This window comes from Pristiophorus japonicus, chromosome 5, assembly GCF_044704955.1.
Source record: "Pristiophorus japonicus isolate sPriJap1 chromosome 5, sPriJap1.hap1, whole genome shotgun sequence".
Lineage (NCBI taxonomy): Eukaryota > Metazoa > Chordata > Chondrichthyes > Pristiophoridae > Pristiophorus > Pristiophorus japonicus.
This window is the reverse complement of record NC_091981.1, coordinates 229,213,239-229,229,354: the sequence shown is the minus strand read 5'-3', so window position 1 is coordinate 229,229,354 and position 16,116 is coordinate 229,213,239. Positions and strand designations below refer to the sequence as shown.

General features: G+C 42.4%; 1 protein-coding gene across 1 annotated transcript in view; it reads right to left on the bottom strand.

The window, feature by feature from the left end:
* Positions 1-448: 448 nt before the first annotated feature.
* The window catches only part of LOC139263974 (macrophage mannose receptor 1-like), a 367,543-nt gene continuing 351,875 nt past the window's right edge, over positions 449-16,116 (bottom strand). The window contains exons 28-30 of the mRNA XM_070880074.1: positions 11,746-11,913; positions 11,629-11,664; positions 449-615 (exon numbers count right to left, since the gene is read on the bottom strand). Coding sequence (XP_070736175.1) covers positions 449-615; positions 11,629-11,664; positions 11,746-11,913 — 371 coding nt within the window. The remainder of the gene's footprint in view (positions 616-11,628; positions 11,665-11,745; positions 11,914-16,116) is intronic.

Genomic DNA, 16,116 nt, shown 5'->3' with positions numbered 1-16,116 from the left:
AAGAACATAAGAAATAGGAGCAGGAGTAGGCCATACGGCCACTCGAGCCTGCTCCGCCATTTAATAAGATCATGGCTGTTCTGATCATGGACTCAGCTCCACTTCCCCGCCCACTCCCCATAACCCCTTATCCCCTTATCGTTTAAGCTTATACCCGGAAGATTGGCCATTTATAAAAACAAAAGGAATCTATGTATATATATATTATATGATAAAAAGACAGTAATACAGCAGAATAATTATGGAGTCCAGAGCAAAACATTGCAGCAAAAGCATGCTTTAGCCAAATACTCATGTCTCTAAAGCTGGTTTCCAGGCTAACTGCATACAGTTCATAGTAGATTTATTTCACTATATTTTAAACACTTTTTACAAATTACTTTAAATCATCATTCTGTTTCATATTTGCCATGAGAGATTTCATATCACAGGGCCCAGCTGTAGGCTCTCAGTTGAAATAAAGAGTGTTATCAAAATTTGTAACCACATCTGTTGTCTTCATCCTGTGCTTTCGAATGAAGTAGCCTGCAAGAACTGCTCCTACAGCACAGACAATAACCAGCACCACCACAATCCCCGTTATGCTGTACGATGTGGTCTCTTTTGGCTGTAAAACTGATAAAGGAAGAAAAACTCAATGAATTTCCAAAGTAATGTCATCAAAGATAATTTTCAGCCAGTTGTGTCTGTACAGATATAAAAACAGAAAATGCTGGAAATACCTTTGATCAGTTCTGATGAAAGAACATCGATCTGAAACATTAACTTTGTTTCTCTCTGCAGATACTGCCTAACCTGCTGAGTATTTCCAGCATTTTCTGTTTTTATTTCAGATTTCCAGCATCTGCAGTATTTTGGCTTTTGTATGTCTGTACAGGTGCTAGCTATTAAATTGGAGCTATCTACTCTCAGGTAATTTCCCTGACCTTTACATAAGAACATATAAACTAGGAGCAGGAGTAGGCCATATGGTCCATCAAGCCTGCTCCACCATTCAATAAGATCATGGCTGAACTTCTACATCAACTCCACTTTCCTGTCCTATCCCCATATCCCTTGATTCCTTTAGTGCCCAAAAATCTATTAATCTCAGTCAGTCTTGAATAAAGCATCCACAGCCCTCAGGGGTTGAGAATTACAAAGATTCACAACCCTCTGTGTGAAGAAATTTCTCCTCATCTCAGGCCTATCTCTTAATCCTGAGACTGTGACCCCTAGTTCTAGCTCTGCAGCCAGGGTAAACAGTCTGTCAGTATCTACCCTGTCAAGTCCTTTCAGACTTTTGTACATTTCAATGAGATCACCTCTCATTCTTCTCAACTGCAGAGAAAATAGACCTATTCTACTCAATCTCTGCTCATTGGACAGCCCTTTCAAAGCAGGAATCAATCTAGTAAACCTTTATGCACTCGCTCTAAGGCAAGTATATTCTTCCTTAGATAAGAGAACAAATCTGTACACAGTACTCCAGTGATCTCACTAAAGCCATATATAATTGCAGCAAGACTTCCACACTCTTATCCTCCAACCCCCTTGCAATAAAGGCAAACATGCCATTTTCCTTCCTAATTGCTTGCAGTACCTGCATATTAACATTCTGTGATTCGTGTACAAGGACACCCAATTCCAAAAAATGGGGGGGAGGGGTCAGATGAGGGAAAATTTAGATATCTAAAGAGAAAGGCCAATGCAATAGAGTAGTGTAGCGATTTGGGTAAATATAGGCAGAGTGTGACAGGAAGGGACAGAGAGTTAAATGGTTGCAGTGCAGCAGAGAATAAGGTCAAAGCAGGGAATGCATAGAGCATTCATAATAATATAGATGAACTAGTGGCACAAATAGCAATAAATGGGTTTGATCTAATAGCCATTACACAGATGTGGTTGCAAGGTGACCAAAGTTGGGAGCTAAATGTTCCAGGATACTTGACATTTCGAAAAGACAGACAGAATGGTAAAGGACGGGGGGTAGCCCTGATAATAAAGGATGACATAAGGACAGTAGAGAGAAAGAATCTTGGTTAGGAAGATCAGGAAGTAGAATCAGTATGGGTGAAGATAAGGAATAACAAGGGGCGGAAAACACTGATAGGAGTAGTATATAGACCCCGTAGCAGTGGCTATAATGTTGGACAGAATATTAATCAAGAAATAGTAGGAGCTTGCAACAAAGATAATGCAATAACCGTGGGGGACTTTAATCTTCATATAGACAGAACAAATCAAATTGGTAAAGGTAATCTGGAGGATGAATTCATGGAATGCATTCGGGACAGTTTCATAAAAACATAGAAACACAGAAATCTACAGCGCAGAAGGAGGCCATTTCGGTCCATCGTGTCTGTGCCGGCTGACAAAGAGTCACATGGCCCTCGGTCAGCAGCCCTGAAGGTTGCATATAAACTTATGAACAAAGAACAATGGCGGAAAGGTAAAGATCACCCAGCCCAACCAGTCCGCCTCACACAACTGCGACACCCCTTACACTGAAACATTCTACACTCCACCCCAACTAGAGCCATGTGATTTCCTGGGAGAGGCAAAAACCAGATAAAAACCCAGGCCTATTGGGGAAAAAAAATCTGGGAAAATTCTCCGACCCATCCAGGCGATCGAAACTAGTCCAGGAGATCACCCTGGCTGTATTCAATTCGCTGCAGTGGGATCTCCTGGACTAGTTTCCCCAATCACGTTCCTCACATAAGAGTCTTGCAGCTATGTAGCCACCACGAGCCCTTTCCTGTGGTCTGGCGGGGGCCGTGGGCATGGTTGCATAGCCAGCCTGATTGTCTAGCCCTAGGTCAGCGTCCAGCCCCTCGTCGTCCTCTTCCTCTCTCTCCTGAGGTGGAGCATCAGTGCTTCAGGCAATTCTTGGCCCCTCCTGATAGCCAGGTCGTGCAGCATCGAGCACATGACCACGAATTTACCTACTTGCTCAGGGTTGTATTGTAGCTCCCCTCCTGAGTGAGTGGTCAAGACATCTGAAGCACTGCGTAAGCACAGTTATTGTTTACTGGCCCCATTACATTGAAAGTATAATAGCGATTAATCAGAAGCAATGATTTCCTCACTAAAATACACCTGGAGTAAACCCCCAATAGTCCAGAATCTGAAAATATGTCTGTTGAGATGTTGACTTCACCTGAGAAGAACTCCAGAGTCAATGCAAACTCCCCTGAAGTTGAAGAAGCCTTTTGAATGAAGCGACCTGTGATTTTAAAAATGCCAGCCACATCGCTGGCATTCGTTCAGAACAGTTCCACTTTATCTGGGCGGTTTTTTTGGTGAGCGATATTGTGGGCGATATGTGTGCGAGCTGGTGAAAATGACTGTGGGCGATTTTCTGGGCGTTACTTTCACCAAATGTGCTCTTTACGACAAAAAATTGGGCGGGTGGTATTATTGAATCTTGGCATTAATTCCGTGTGGAAAGAACGCTAGGTGATATTATGGGCGTGGATTTCGCCCATTCGGATGATTTTGCCCAAAAAAGTGGGCGGGTGATAATATTTTTTCTCGCCGTTAAGCACATAGGGAAAAGTAACGCTCAGCGATAAGTTTCCTAAAAATGCCAAAATGGGCGATATATGTGCGGTAGACGTCATTTCAGTGGTAAAATGGGTGTTAAGTAGGTGTTAAGCATGTAAAAAAAGTGGAGGTTCTAGCCTCATGTGTTGTGTAATGAAACAGGGTTAATTAGCAATCTCATAGTAAAATATCCTCCGGGCAGAATGATCCTAATATTATAGAATTTCACATTACGTTTGAGAGTGATTTGCCTAAGTTCGAAATCAGAGTCTTAATCTTAAATAAAGTCAATTACCTAGGTATGAAGGGAGAGTTGGCTAATGTAGATTGGAAAAATAGATTAAAAGTATGGCAATAGATAAACAGTGGCTAGCATTTAAAGAAATATTTAATAACTCTCAACAAAACTATATTCCATTGAGAAGCAAAAACTCCACAGAAAAAGTGATCCATCCATGGCTAACTAAAGAAGTTAAGGCTAGCATTATATTGAAAGAAGAAGCTTATAATGTTGCAAAGAATAGTAATAAACCTGAAGATTGGGAGAATTTCAGAAACCAGCAAAGGATGACCAAAAAATTGATAAAAAGGGAAAAAATAGACTGACAGAAAACTAGCAAGAAATATAAAAACAGATTGTAAGAGTTTCTACAAGTATATAAAAAGGAAGAGAGCAGCAAAAGTAAACATTGATCCCTTAGAGACTGAGGCAGGAGAAATTATTATGGGGAATAAAGAAATGGCAGAAATGTTAAACAAATATTTTGTATCTGTCTTCACAGTAGAAGACACAAAAAGCATAACTAAAATGGTGTGGAACCAAGGATCAAATGAGGATGAGGAGCTTAACGTAATCAATATAAGTAGGGAAAAAGTACAAGACAAACTAATGGGACAAAAAGCCAACAAATCTCCTGGACCTGACGGCCCACATGCTCGGGTTTTAAAAGAGGGGCTACAGAGATAGGGGTGCATTGGTTTTGATCTTTCAAAAATTCCCTAGATTCTAAAACGGTCCCAGCAGATTGAAAGGTAGCAAATGTAACACCACTATTTAAGAAAGGAGGGAGAGAGTAAACAGGAAACTACAGACCAGTTAGCCTGAAATCAGTCATCAGGAAAATGCTGGAATCCATTGTTAAGGAAGTGGTATCAGGGCACTTAGATAATCATAACATGATTAGGCACAGTCAACATGGTTTTATGAAGGCAAAATCGTGTTTGATACATTTATTATAGTTTTTTGAGGATGTAACTAGCAGGATAGATAAAGGGGAACCAGTGGATGTACTCTACTTGGTTTCCAAAAGGCATTCGATAAGGTGCCATATAAAAGGTTATTACACAAGATAAAGGCTCATGGGATTGGAGGTAATGTATTAGCGTGGACAGAGGATTGATTAACTGACAGAAAACAGAGAATGGGGATAAACGGGTCTTTTTCAGATTGGCAGGCTGTAACTAGTGGGGTGTCGCAAGGATCAATGCTGGAGCCTCAGCTATTTACAATCTATATTAATGATCTAGATGAAGGGACCGAGTGTAATGTATCCAAGTTTGCTGATGATACAAAGCTACGTGGGAAAGTAAGCTGTGAGGAGAACACAAAGCATCCGCAAAGGGATATAGATAGATTAAGTGAGTGGGCAGTAAGGTGGCAGATGAAGTATACTGTGAGGGGAATGTGAGGTTATTCACTTTGGTAGGAAGAATAGAAAACAGAATATTTTTTAAATGGTGAGAAACATTTAAATGTTGGTGTTCAGAGAGATTTGTCTGTGTTTGTGCAAGAAATACAGAAAGCTAGCATGCAGGTACAGCAAGCAATAAGGAAGGCAAATGGCATGTTGTCCTTTATTGCAAGGGGGTTGGAGTATAAGAGTAACGAAGTCTTGCTACAATCATACAGGGCCTTGGTGAGACCACACCTGGAGTACTGTGTACAGTTTTGGTCTCCTTAACTAAGGAAGGATAAAGTTGCCTTGGAGACAGTGCAACAGAGGTTCATAAGATTGATCCCTGGGATGAGAGGGCTGTCTTATGATGAGAGATTGTGTAGAATGGGCCTATACTCTCTGGAGTTTAGAAGAATGAGAGGTAATCTCATTGAAACATACAAGATTCTGAAGCGGATTGACAGGGTAGATGCTGAGAGGTTATTTCCCCTGACTAGAATGTCTAGAACTGGGGGGCACAGTCTCAGGAAAGATTATAGGCTATTTAAAACAGAGATGTGGAGGAATTTCTTCACTCAGAGGGTTGTGAATCTTTGGAATTCTCTGCCCCAGAGAGCTGTGGATGCTGAGTCTCTGAATATATTCAAGGCTGAGACAGATAGATTTTTGGAATCCAGGGGAATCAAGGAATTATGGAGATCGGGCGGGAAAGTGTAGTAGTGGTCAATGATCAGGCATGATCTTATTAAATGGCGGAGCAGGCTCGAGGGGTCATAGTGCCTACTCCTACTCCTACTTCTTATCGCTCTGAATACCAATATTTACTCGTCTCTCACCTTTTAAAAAATAGCCTCCAAGCTGGTCTCCCAAGTGCTGGGTCTGTCAGTGCTTTACAGACCCGACACAAAGAGATGGCCTCACCATGACCAGATTGACTTCACTTGATGCTGTACACCCTGGATGCCACATGATGTGCACCCCACACCAGCATGATAAAGCATCCTTGCAATGCCCAAGCCATTCCTTTCATGCTCATCACCGTTGCGGGGGTTACTGTTATGTCTCACCATTCATTACGACTCACTAAACAACTTCCAAAGGTGCACACAAATCTTTCCTAGAAGGCAAAGTGTTGAAAATAAAGATTTCAACATTTGGCAACACAATAACATAAACTTTACATGAACATTGGCTAAAAGACACAAATACCAGCCTTGTGTGTTGTTAGTTAAGTATGATTGGACTAGGATGAGGGTGATTGTGAGGGGTGGCTAATAAGATGGGGAAGTGATAATGTAAATAGAGAGGGATGGGTGAAGTTGCAAGGTAAGTTGGTGTGAGTAAGGATGTGCAGGAGTAGGGTAGGGAAGGCAGAGTGATGGGAATGTGATGAGTGGCACAACAGGATGAGGTTGAGTGTGGCTTTGCAGTAACTTTTCGAGATCTACCAAGATCCTTGAAAGATTTGTGCCACTGCAGCCAAGTCCTCCTGATGACATCCCTGCTTGTGTCCTCTGGTGCAATGTGCAACCAGGCTGCGTTGACAGATTTGTGTGCACCTTTGGAAGTAGCTTAGTGAGTTGCAGCGAATGGTGAGACATAATGGTATCCCCCAAAATGGTGATGAGTGTGAAAGGAATGGCTAGGACAATGTAAGGATGCTTTATGGTGTTGGTTTGGGCTGGTGCCAAACTGGTGCATCATGTGGCAGCCAAGGTGTGCAGCGTCAAGTGAAGTAAATCTGGCCATGGTGAGACCATCCCTGGCATCCCGGACAGCAATGTGGTTGGTGCTGATGCCCTCTGTTGTGTGCAGCATCAGTTGATTGTAGAGCACTTTGGTGCTATTTTTGGTGCTGCGAGTGTGCCTGGTGATGCTGGTGTTTGGGCTGATCGTGGTGGGATTCTCAGGACCAAGATCAAAGAGTATAAAGTGCACTGACAGGGTAGTTCCCTCGTGGGGAACTAGGGAGCATAGTTTCAGAATAAGGGGTCACCCATTTAATGAGGAGGAATTTCTTCTCTCAGGGATTCGTGAATCTTTGGAATTCTCCACACCCAGAGAGCTGTGGAGGCGGGGTCATTGACTATATCTAAGGCAGAGGTAGACAGACATTTGAACGATAAGCGAGTCCAGGGTTATGGGAAGCAGGCAGGGAAGTGGAGTTGAGGCCAAAATCAGATCAGCCATGATCTTATTGAATATCGGAACAGGCTTGAGGAGCCAAATGGCCTACTCCTGCTCTATTTCTTATGTTCTTATATGTTCTGATGCTGATGGAATAGATGGCAGGTGAAGGAGAGATGAAAGAAGCAATCTGTCAATGGTGGGAGGGGTAATGAGATCACACTGGATGGAGTCTGTGTAAAGACTTGTAGCATTCTGAATCTGTCGTGGAAATGCTGTTTAGAGAAGCCAATGGCTAAGGGAACATTTCTCAATCAGCTGGATGCTTTGACTTGACATTTGAAGTGTCAACTCATCAGCTGAAAAAATGGCAAGTGACCTCCTGCCTCAGCCTCACTGACGAGGTCTAGGCACAGTGGGAAACTGGTGGACGATCTGTCAAATTCAAAAAGCTGGGAAGAAAGCATTGTTAAGTGGCGGTAACCAAGCCACTAATGATCTGAATGGCCTCCCCCGCCACTGCGTGTCGGGCAGCTTAGCGCTGGCAGAGCCAACATTTGGTAAAGGCACGTGGCGGGTTGTTGACAGTGCGGTCTCGACCCACTGTCAAAAAAATAACACTTTCCACCTGACCCGCAACCGATCGCACCTACTGAGACCCCGGAAAATGTTCTCCCTAGGGTGTAGGGCAGCAGATCTAGGGGATTTGTTGGCTTTTAGTCCCATTAATTTCTCCAGTACTTTTTCTTTACGAATATTAATTACTTTAAACTCCTCACTCTCATTAGACCCTTTTGTCCCCACAATTTCCGATATGTTCTTTGTGTCTTCTACTGTGAAGACAGACACAAAATATTTGTTTAATGTCTCTGCCATTTCCTCATTCCCCATTATAATTTCTTCTTTCTCCACCTCTAAGGGATCTATATTTACTTTTGGTAATCTCTTCTTTTTTGCATATTTGTAAGAACTGCTTTTATATTTCTTGCTAGTTTACTCTCATATTCTATTTACTCCTATTTTATCAATTTCTTGGTTCTTTGCTCATTAATAAAACCCTCTCAATCCTTAGCTTACTACTCTTTTTGACAACAGTATAAACCTTTTATTTTAATCTAATACTATCCTTAGTTTCACTAGTTAATTATGGCTGTACCAGTGGAGTTTTTATTCCTCAAGGAATTTTATTCCTCATTGAGAATTATGAATTACTTCTTTTAGTGTTTGCATTGCTTATCCACCATCATATCTTATCTAATTTCTCAATCTACCTCAGCCAACTTGCCCCTCATAACCTCTGTAATTGGCTTTGTTTAAACTAAAGACCATAGTTTCGTACTTAACCACATCAATCTCAAACGTAATATGAAATGCTATCATATTAAAATCCCCTTTCCTCAGAGGATCATTTACTAAAAGATTACTAATTAATCCGGTCTCATTACACCATATTAGACCTAAAATAGCCTGTTCCCTACTTGGTTCCTAGACATATTGTTCCAGAAAACTCGAGTGCATTCCATATACTCGTCCTCCAAGCTACTTTTGCCAATTTGGTTTGTCCAGTCTATATGACAATTGCACTGCCCCACAATTATTGCATTACCCTTGTTACATGCTCCTCTAATTTCCTGATTTATATTCTGCCCAACACTGTGATTACTGTTAGGTCACTTATAAACCATCCCCAGCATTGTTTTTGGCCCTTTTTCATTTCTTAGCTCCACCCATACTGATTCCACACCCTGATTTTCTGTGCTAAGTTCCTTTCTCTGTACTGCCCTTAAGTCATCCTTTATTATCAGTGCTACCCCACCTTATTTTCCATTTTTCCTATGTTTTCTCAAAGTCAAGTACCCTGGATTATTTAGTTCCCAACCTTGGACATCCTGCAACCACACCTCAGCAATGGCTACTAGATTAAATCCATTTATCTCTATTTGTGTCATTAATTCATCTATCTTGTTATGAATGCTTCATGCATTCAGATATAGCGTCTTTAATTGTAACATTTTAGTATTTTCCCTGACGTGGGATTAGTCGCTATTGACCGATTACTGTTAGTAAACTCTCTGTCCCTTCCTGAAACAATCTGCTTCATTTTACCTAAATCGCTACTCTACTCTAAAACCTTGACTTTTCTCTTCAGACTTATAAATTTACCCTTATCAGAATCCTCCCTCCCCCTTTACCAATTTCCATTTCTTACTGTTAAAAGACTAATCTAATTCCCTCTTAAATTATTTCATGTGCTAATTGTGCCTGATTTTCTGATCAATGTTCTAATAATGCAAAAACATTTCTTCTTGGTTCTTTGCTCATTTGTAAAACCCTCACAATCTTCTAGCGACAATCCTGATTATATGCCCTCTTGTTACCGATTCAGTAACCAGTTGAAACATAAGCCCTGATATTTTTGAGAAGGCAGGGAGGCCATAAATAGCCAAAGAATCGAGCAAGGTTGGGGACAAAGAAGTCCTGTTGAACTTAATGGCAGAACCTCATTACATTTTTGTTAGCTCAGTTTCCTGCCAGAGAACCGGTCAGTGGTCAGCTAGGCCAGCGGGCAAGGCAGGAACACCAGCGGCAGGAGGCTGCAGCTGGGGACCTTTGTCCCACCGATCGGTAGAGTGGGGAGAGAGCTCAAGATCCGGGAGAGAGCTCAAGAGTGGGAGGCAGGAGAGAGCCTGAGATCGGGAGGGGTTAGATAGACCGAGATCATGAGGGGGCAGAAACCCCAAGATCAGGAAGGGAGAGAGAGCCTGAAATCGGGAGAGGGGTTGGATAGAGGTCAGCTAATGGGAGGGCTCGGGTGGTGAAGGCTGGTGATCGGAATTGGAGAAGGCTGAAGGCTTCCTTGAGGGGCAGGAGGAGTACTCCTGCTTCTCCTGGCCGACATGGAGTGCTAAAAGAGACACTTACTTTGTGGAGCCAGCAGCTTCCGCCTTCCTTTCACTACCAGGTCTCCCGACACCTGAATTTTAAATTGGGCTCCCACTTGCACTGTGGGAGCCCGATTTAAATATGTTAATTAAGTGCCCTGCCTCTCCACGACAGGACACTTGGACGCCCTGAAATCCTCCGCCATCAAAAAGGCAATTCTTGCGTGCACTAGGGTCGCATTCCCTGCATTTAACTCATTAACCCTCCAACCCTCTTCGGCCCATCATAGAGGGGTTTAATATCGAAGCCAATCTTTCGCTATTCACCCGCTCAAAATCTTTTAGAATTTCTAAAATTACTGTCACATCCTTCCTTAATCTTTTCTGCCCAGTGAAAACAGCTCCAACTTTTTCTTTTTACATTACTATAACCTCTCATTCATCGTATCATTCTGGCAAATCTTCACTGTAACCTTTCCTCTTACAATCAGGTGTCCAGCACCATATCTTCCATATAAGATCTGAAAGTCTTAGAAGAATTCATAACTATTACTCCCAATTAAATCATAAACTAACCCTATTGCAAGCAATGAAAGGCAGGACAATGCAACCAACAGTTGCCATCTTGTTATGTTGTGAACAAGGAGCTAAAGGAATCTGGAGGCAGAAACAACCAAGTGGTAAAACTCAACAGATTATTGCCCCAAATGTCCTTCTCCCACCAAATGGTAATAGTTTAACTCTTAATTCATCATTCACACTCTTAAATCATTAATAACAGAGTTGACTTTGTTAAATTCTGCTTTTGACTTTTTATGAGGCAATTTGTGTAACCTTCCCCCTTTTATTCTCTGATTTTGCCCTTTCTTTGTCCACCTGGCATGACACCTTTGTAGCTGAGAATGTGGGCACAGGTCTGTTCCCAGGCCTCCACCAGCTGCTAGGGGATGCCAGGTGCCAACCATTTGATTTTCTCTCTGATATTCCATTCCACATGTTGAGAGATGCCACAGCCTTCGCTTAGCACTTTTGTGCTCAAAGCATCCAAATTGGGATCTAAGCAGTGAGGCACACTGCAATGATCCTGTTCTGTGGCACTGAGAATTAGCAATATTTGGCCCCACAGTGTCCCCCAAGGGGATTTATACGTTTCCACTGGAGTACTAGATACAGCTCCACAATTTGACATATTGGCAGAGCAGAAAAGTGCCATTCTCTACTTACTGCACGATATTGCTCTGTGAAAGTTATGTTGGTCAAATCATTCATAATAGTCATAAAGAAGTCTACAACCTGAAGCATCCTACTTTCCCAGGAGGAGAAAACTATGGACTGGCAAGTAGCATCTCTGGATAAATAGAAACTTATAAAGCAGGCAAAACAATTACATTTCCTTTGGTGTAAATAGCTCTTACCTTCCAGTTGTGAAGGTGCCTCAGTTAGTTCAATAACTGTAAAGAAGAAAGGTTGGTTATTATTCAGTAACTCCTGCAACAAATTTCTTCAGGAGGCCATTCTACCGCTTAACTTACTTTTTGGCATTTTGCAAATATAGGATTTATAATTAGTACATGGAGCATTGTTCCAGTAGCTTGATTCTGAGTACATTTCAACACAGTCTTCATTTTTATGATCTGAAGGTTCTCCTTTATTCCAGTTCACAAAGTCCACCACATTGTTGTCTATCCATAACCAATCACCTGAAATGAGAAAATAAATAGTTAACATGAATAGAATGTCCGGATTTTTTTCATTCCATGAAGATGCCATTTTGATTTCAACATTTATATAGCACCTTTTACATAATAAAACATCCCAAGGCACGTCACAGGAGCGTTATCAAATGAAATTTAACACCGAGCCACATAAGGAGATATGGCAGACCAATTGAACAAATATTTTGGTTCTGTCTTCACAAAGGAAGACACAAATAACATTCCGGAAGTACTAGGGGAACGAGAGTTTAGTGAGAAGGAGGAACTGAAGGATATCCTTATTTGGCGGGAAATTGTGTTAGGGAAATTGATAGGATTGAAGGACGATAAATCCCCGGGGCCTGATAGTCTGCATCCCAGAGTACTTAAGGAAGTGGCCCTAGAAATAGTGGATGTATTGGTGATCATTTTCCAACAGTCTATTGACTCTGGATCAGTTCCTATGGACTGGAGGGTAGCTAATGCAACACCACTTTTTAAAAAGGGAGCAAGAGAGAAAGCAGGTAATTATAGACCGGTTAGCCTGACATCAGTAGTGGGGAAAATGTTGGAATCAATTATTAAGGATGAAATAGCAGCGCATTTGGAAAGCAGTGACAGGATCGGTCCAAGTCAGCATGCATTTATAAAGGGGAAATCATGCTTGACAAATCTTCTGGAATTTTTTGAGGATGTAACTAGTAGAGTGGACAAGGGAGAACCAATGGATGTGGTGCATTTGAACTTTCAAAAGGCCGTTGACAAGGTCCCACACAAGAGATTGGTGTGCAAAATCAAAGCACATGGTATTGGGGGTAATATACTGACGTGGATAGAGAACTGGTTGGCAGACAGGGAGCAGAGAGTCGGGATAAACGGGTCCTTTTCAGGATGGCAGGCAGTGACTAGTGGAGTGCCACAGGGCTCAGTGCTGGGACCCTAGCTCTTTACAATATACATCAATGATTTGGATGAAGGAATTGAGTGTAATATCTCCAAGTTTGCAGATGACACTAAACTGGATGGTGGTGTGAGCTGTGAGGGGGCGCTAGGAGGCTGCAGGGTGACTTGGACAGGTTAGGTGAGTGGACAAATGCATGGCAGATGCATTATAATGTGGATAAATGTGAGGTTATCCACTTTGGGGGAAAAAAACGTGAAGACAGAATATCATCTGAATGGCGGCAGATTAGGAAAAGGGGAGGTGCAACGAGACCTGGGTGACATGGTTCATCAGTCTTTGAAAGCTGGCATACAGGTACAGCAGGTGGTGAAGAAGGCAAATGGCATGTTGGCCTTCATAGCTAGGGGATTTGAGTATAGGAGCAGGGAGGTCTTACTGTAGTTGTACAGGGCCTTGGTGAGGCCTCACCTGGAATATTGTGTTCAGTTTTGGTCTCCTAATCTGAGGAAGGATGTTCTTGCTATTGAGGGAGTGCAGCGAAGGATTACCAGACTGATTCCTGGGATGGCAGGACTGACATATGAGGCGAGACTGGATCAACTGGGCCTTTATACATTGGAGTTTAGAAGGAGGAGAGTGGATCTCATAGAAACATATAAGATTCTGACGGGACGGGACAGGTTAGATGCGGGTAGAATGTTCCCGATGTTGGGGAAGTCCAGAACCAGGGGATACTGTCTTCGGATAAGGGGTAGGCCATTTATGACTGAGATGAGGAGAAACTTCTTCACTCAGAGAATTGTTAACCTATGGAATTCCCTGCCGTCGAGAGTTGTTGATGCCAGTTCATTGGATATATTCAAGAGGGAGTTAGGTATGGCCCTTACGGCTAAGGGGATCAAGGGGTATGGAGAAAAAGCAGGAAAGGGGTACTGAGAGAATGATTAGCCATGATCTTATTGAATGGTGGTGCAGGCTCGAAGGGCCGAATGGCCTACTCCTGCACCTATTTTCTATGTTTCTACGTTTCTATGTTTCTATTAGAACAGGTTGGTCAGAGGTAGGTTTAAAGGTGCATCTTAAAGGGGAGAGAGAGGTAGAGAGGCAGAGAGGTTCAGGGAGGGAATTCTAGAGCCTACAGCAACTGAATGCACAGCCCCCTATGGAGGATTGATTAAAATCGGGGGCGTGCAAGAGGCCAGAATTGGAGAAGCGCAGAGAACTCGGAGGGTTGTAGGGCTGGAGAGGTTAAAGAAAAAAGGAGAGGTGAGACCATGGAGGGATTTGAAAACAAGGATGAGAATTTTAAAATTTAGGGCTAGAAATTCTGTATCGCCCCGATTGGGGCGTTAACTTTTAAAAAGTTGTAAGTTTAGCACCAGGCGGCAATTAATCTCCTCGCCCGCACTGAGAGAATGCAGGGGAGTACTAAATCAGGCACTAATGGTTTAGGTAAGTGGTGGAACGCTCCAAGTGGTGGTGTGAAATTTAGTGTGAGCATTGGCGAAGTCGCCTTCCAGCCATTAAAGGGGAGTCTGCACCACCAGCCCCCAATGATTTGGGGCATGCAGAATGGTGATATGCAATGGGATGAAATGAAAAGCCTTTGATGGCCCGCAGCAATCCCGAGACTAAGCAGCATTTATCTCTACGACACTGAAAAGTGTAGAGGAACAAAGGGACCTTGGAGTCCACAGATCCACAGATTCACAGGTCCCTAAAGGTAGCTGGCCAGGTAGATAAGGTGGTTAAGAAGGCATATGGAATACTTGCCTTTATTTGTCGAGGCATGGAATACAAGAGCAAGGATGTTATTCTTGAACTGTATAAAACACTGGTTAGGACACAGTTGGAGTACTGTGTGCAGTTCTGGTCACCACATTACAGTAAAAATGTGATTGCACTGGAAAGGGTGCAGAGAAGATTTACAAGACCGTTGCCTGGAATGGAGAATTTTGACTATGAGGAAAGATTGGAGATATGAACGTAAGAACGGAAGAAATTGGAACAGGAGTATGCCATTTGGCCTCTAAAGCCTGCTCTGCCATTTAATAAGATCATGGCTGATCTGATCATGGTCTCAGCTCCACTTCCCTACCCACTTCCCATAACCCTTTGTTCTCTTATCGCTCATACATCTGTCTATCGCCGCCTTAAATATATTCAATTACGCAGCCTCCACAGCTCTCTGGGGCAGAGAATTCCACAGATTTACAACCCTCTGAGAGAAGAAATTCCTCCTCATCTCTGTTTTAAATGGGCGACCCTTTTTTCTGAGACTATGTCCCCTAGTTTTAGTTTCCCCTATGAGTAGAAATATCCACCTTGTCAAGCCCCCTCATTATCTTATATGTTTCGATAAGATCACTACTCATTCTTCTGTATTTCAATGAGTATAGGCCCAACCTACTCAACCCCTTCATCTCCGGAATCAACGAAATGAACCTTCTCTGAACAACCTCCAATCCAAGTATATTCTTCCTTAAATACGGAGATCAAAACGTGTGCAGTACTCTAGGTGTGTACAGTTGTAGCAGGACTTCTCTGCTTTTATACTCCATCCCCCTTGCAATAAAGGCCAACAGTCAATTTGCCTTCCTGATTACTTGCTGTACCTGCATACTAACTTTTTGTGTTTCATGCACAAGGACCCCTAGGTCCCTCTGTACTGCAGCACTTTGTAATTTTTCTCCATTTAAATTATAATTTGCTTTTCTATTTTTACTGCCACTGTGGATAACTTCACATTTTCCCACATTATACTCCATCTGCCAAATCTTTGCCCACTCACTTAGCCTGTCTATATCCCTTTGCAGATTTTTTGTGTCCTCTTCACAATTTGCTTTCCCACCCATCTTTGTATCATCAGCAAACTTAGCTACATTACACTTGGTTCCTTCATCCAAGTCATTAATGTAGATTGTAAATAGTTGAGGCCCCAGCACCGATCCCTGCGACATCCCCCTGTTTACCAACCGGAAAATGATCCATTTATTCCGACTCTCTGTTTTCTGTTAGTTAGCCAATCCTCTAAACATGCTAATATATTACTCCCAACCCTGTGAACTTTTATCTTGTTCAGTAACCTTTTATGTGGCACCTTATCGAATGCCTTCTGGAAATCCAAATACACCACATCCACTGGTTCCTCCTTATCTACCCTGCTCATTACATCCTCAAAGAACTCCAGCAAGTTGGTCAAACATGATTTCTCTTTCATGAAACCATGCTGGCTCTGCTTGATTAAATTATGCATTTCTAAATGGGTCCTGCTACTGCTTACTTAATAATGGACTCCAGCATTT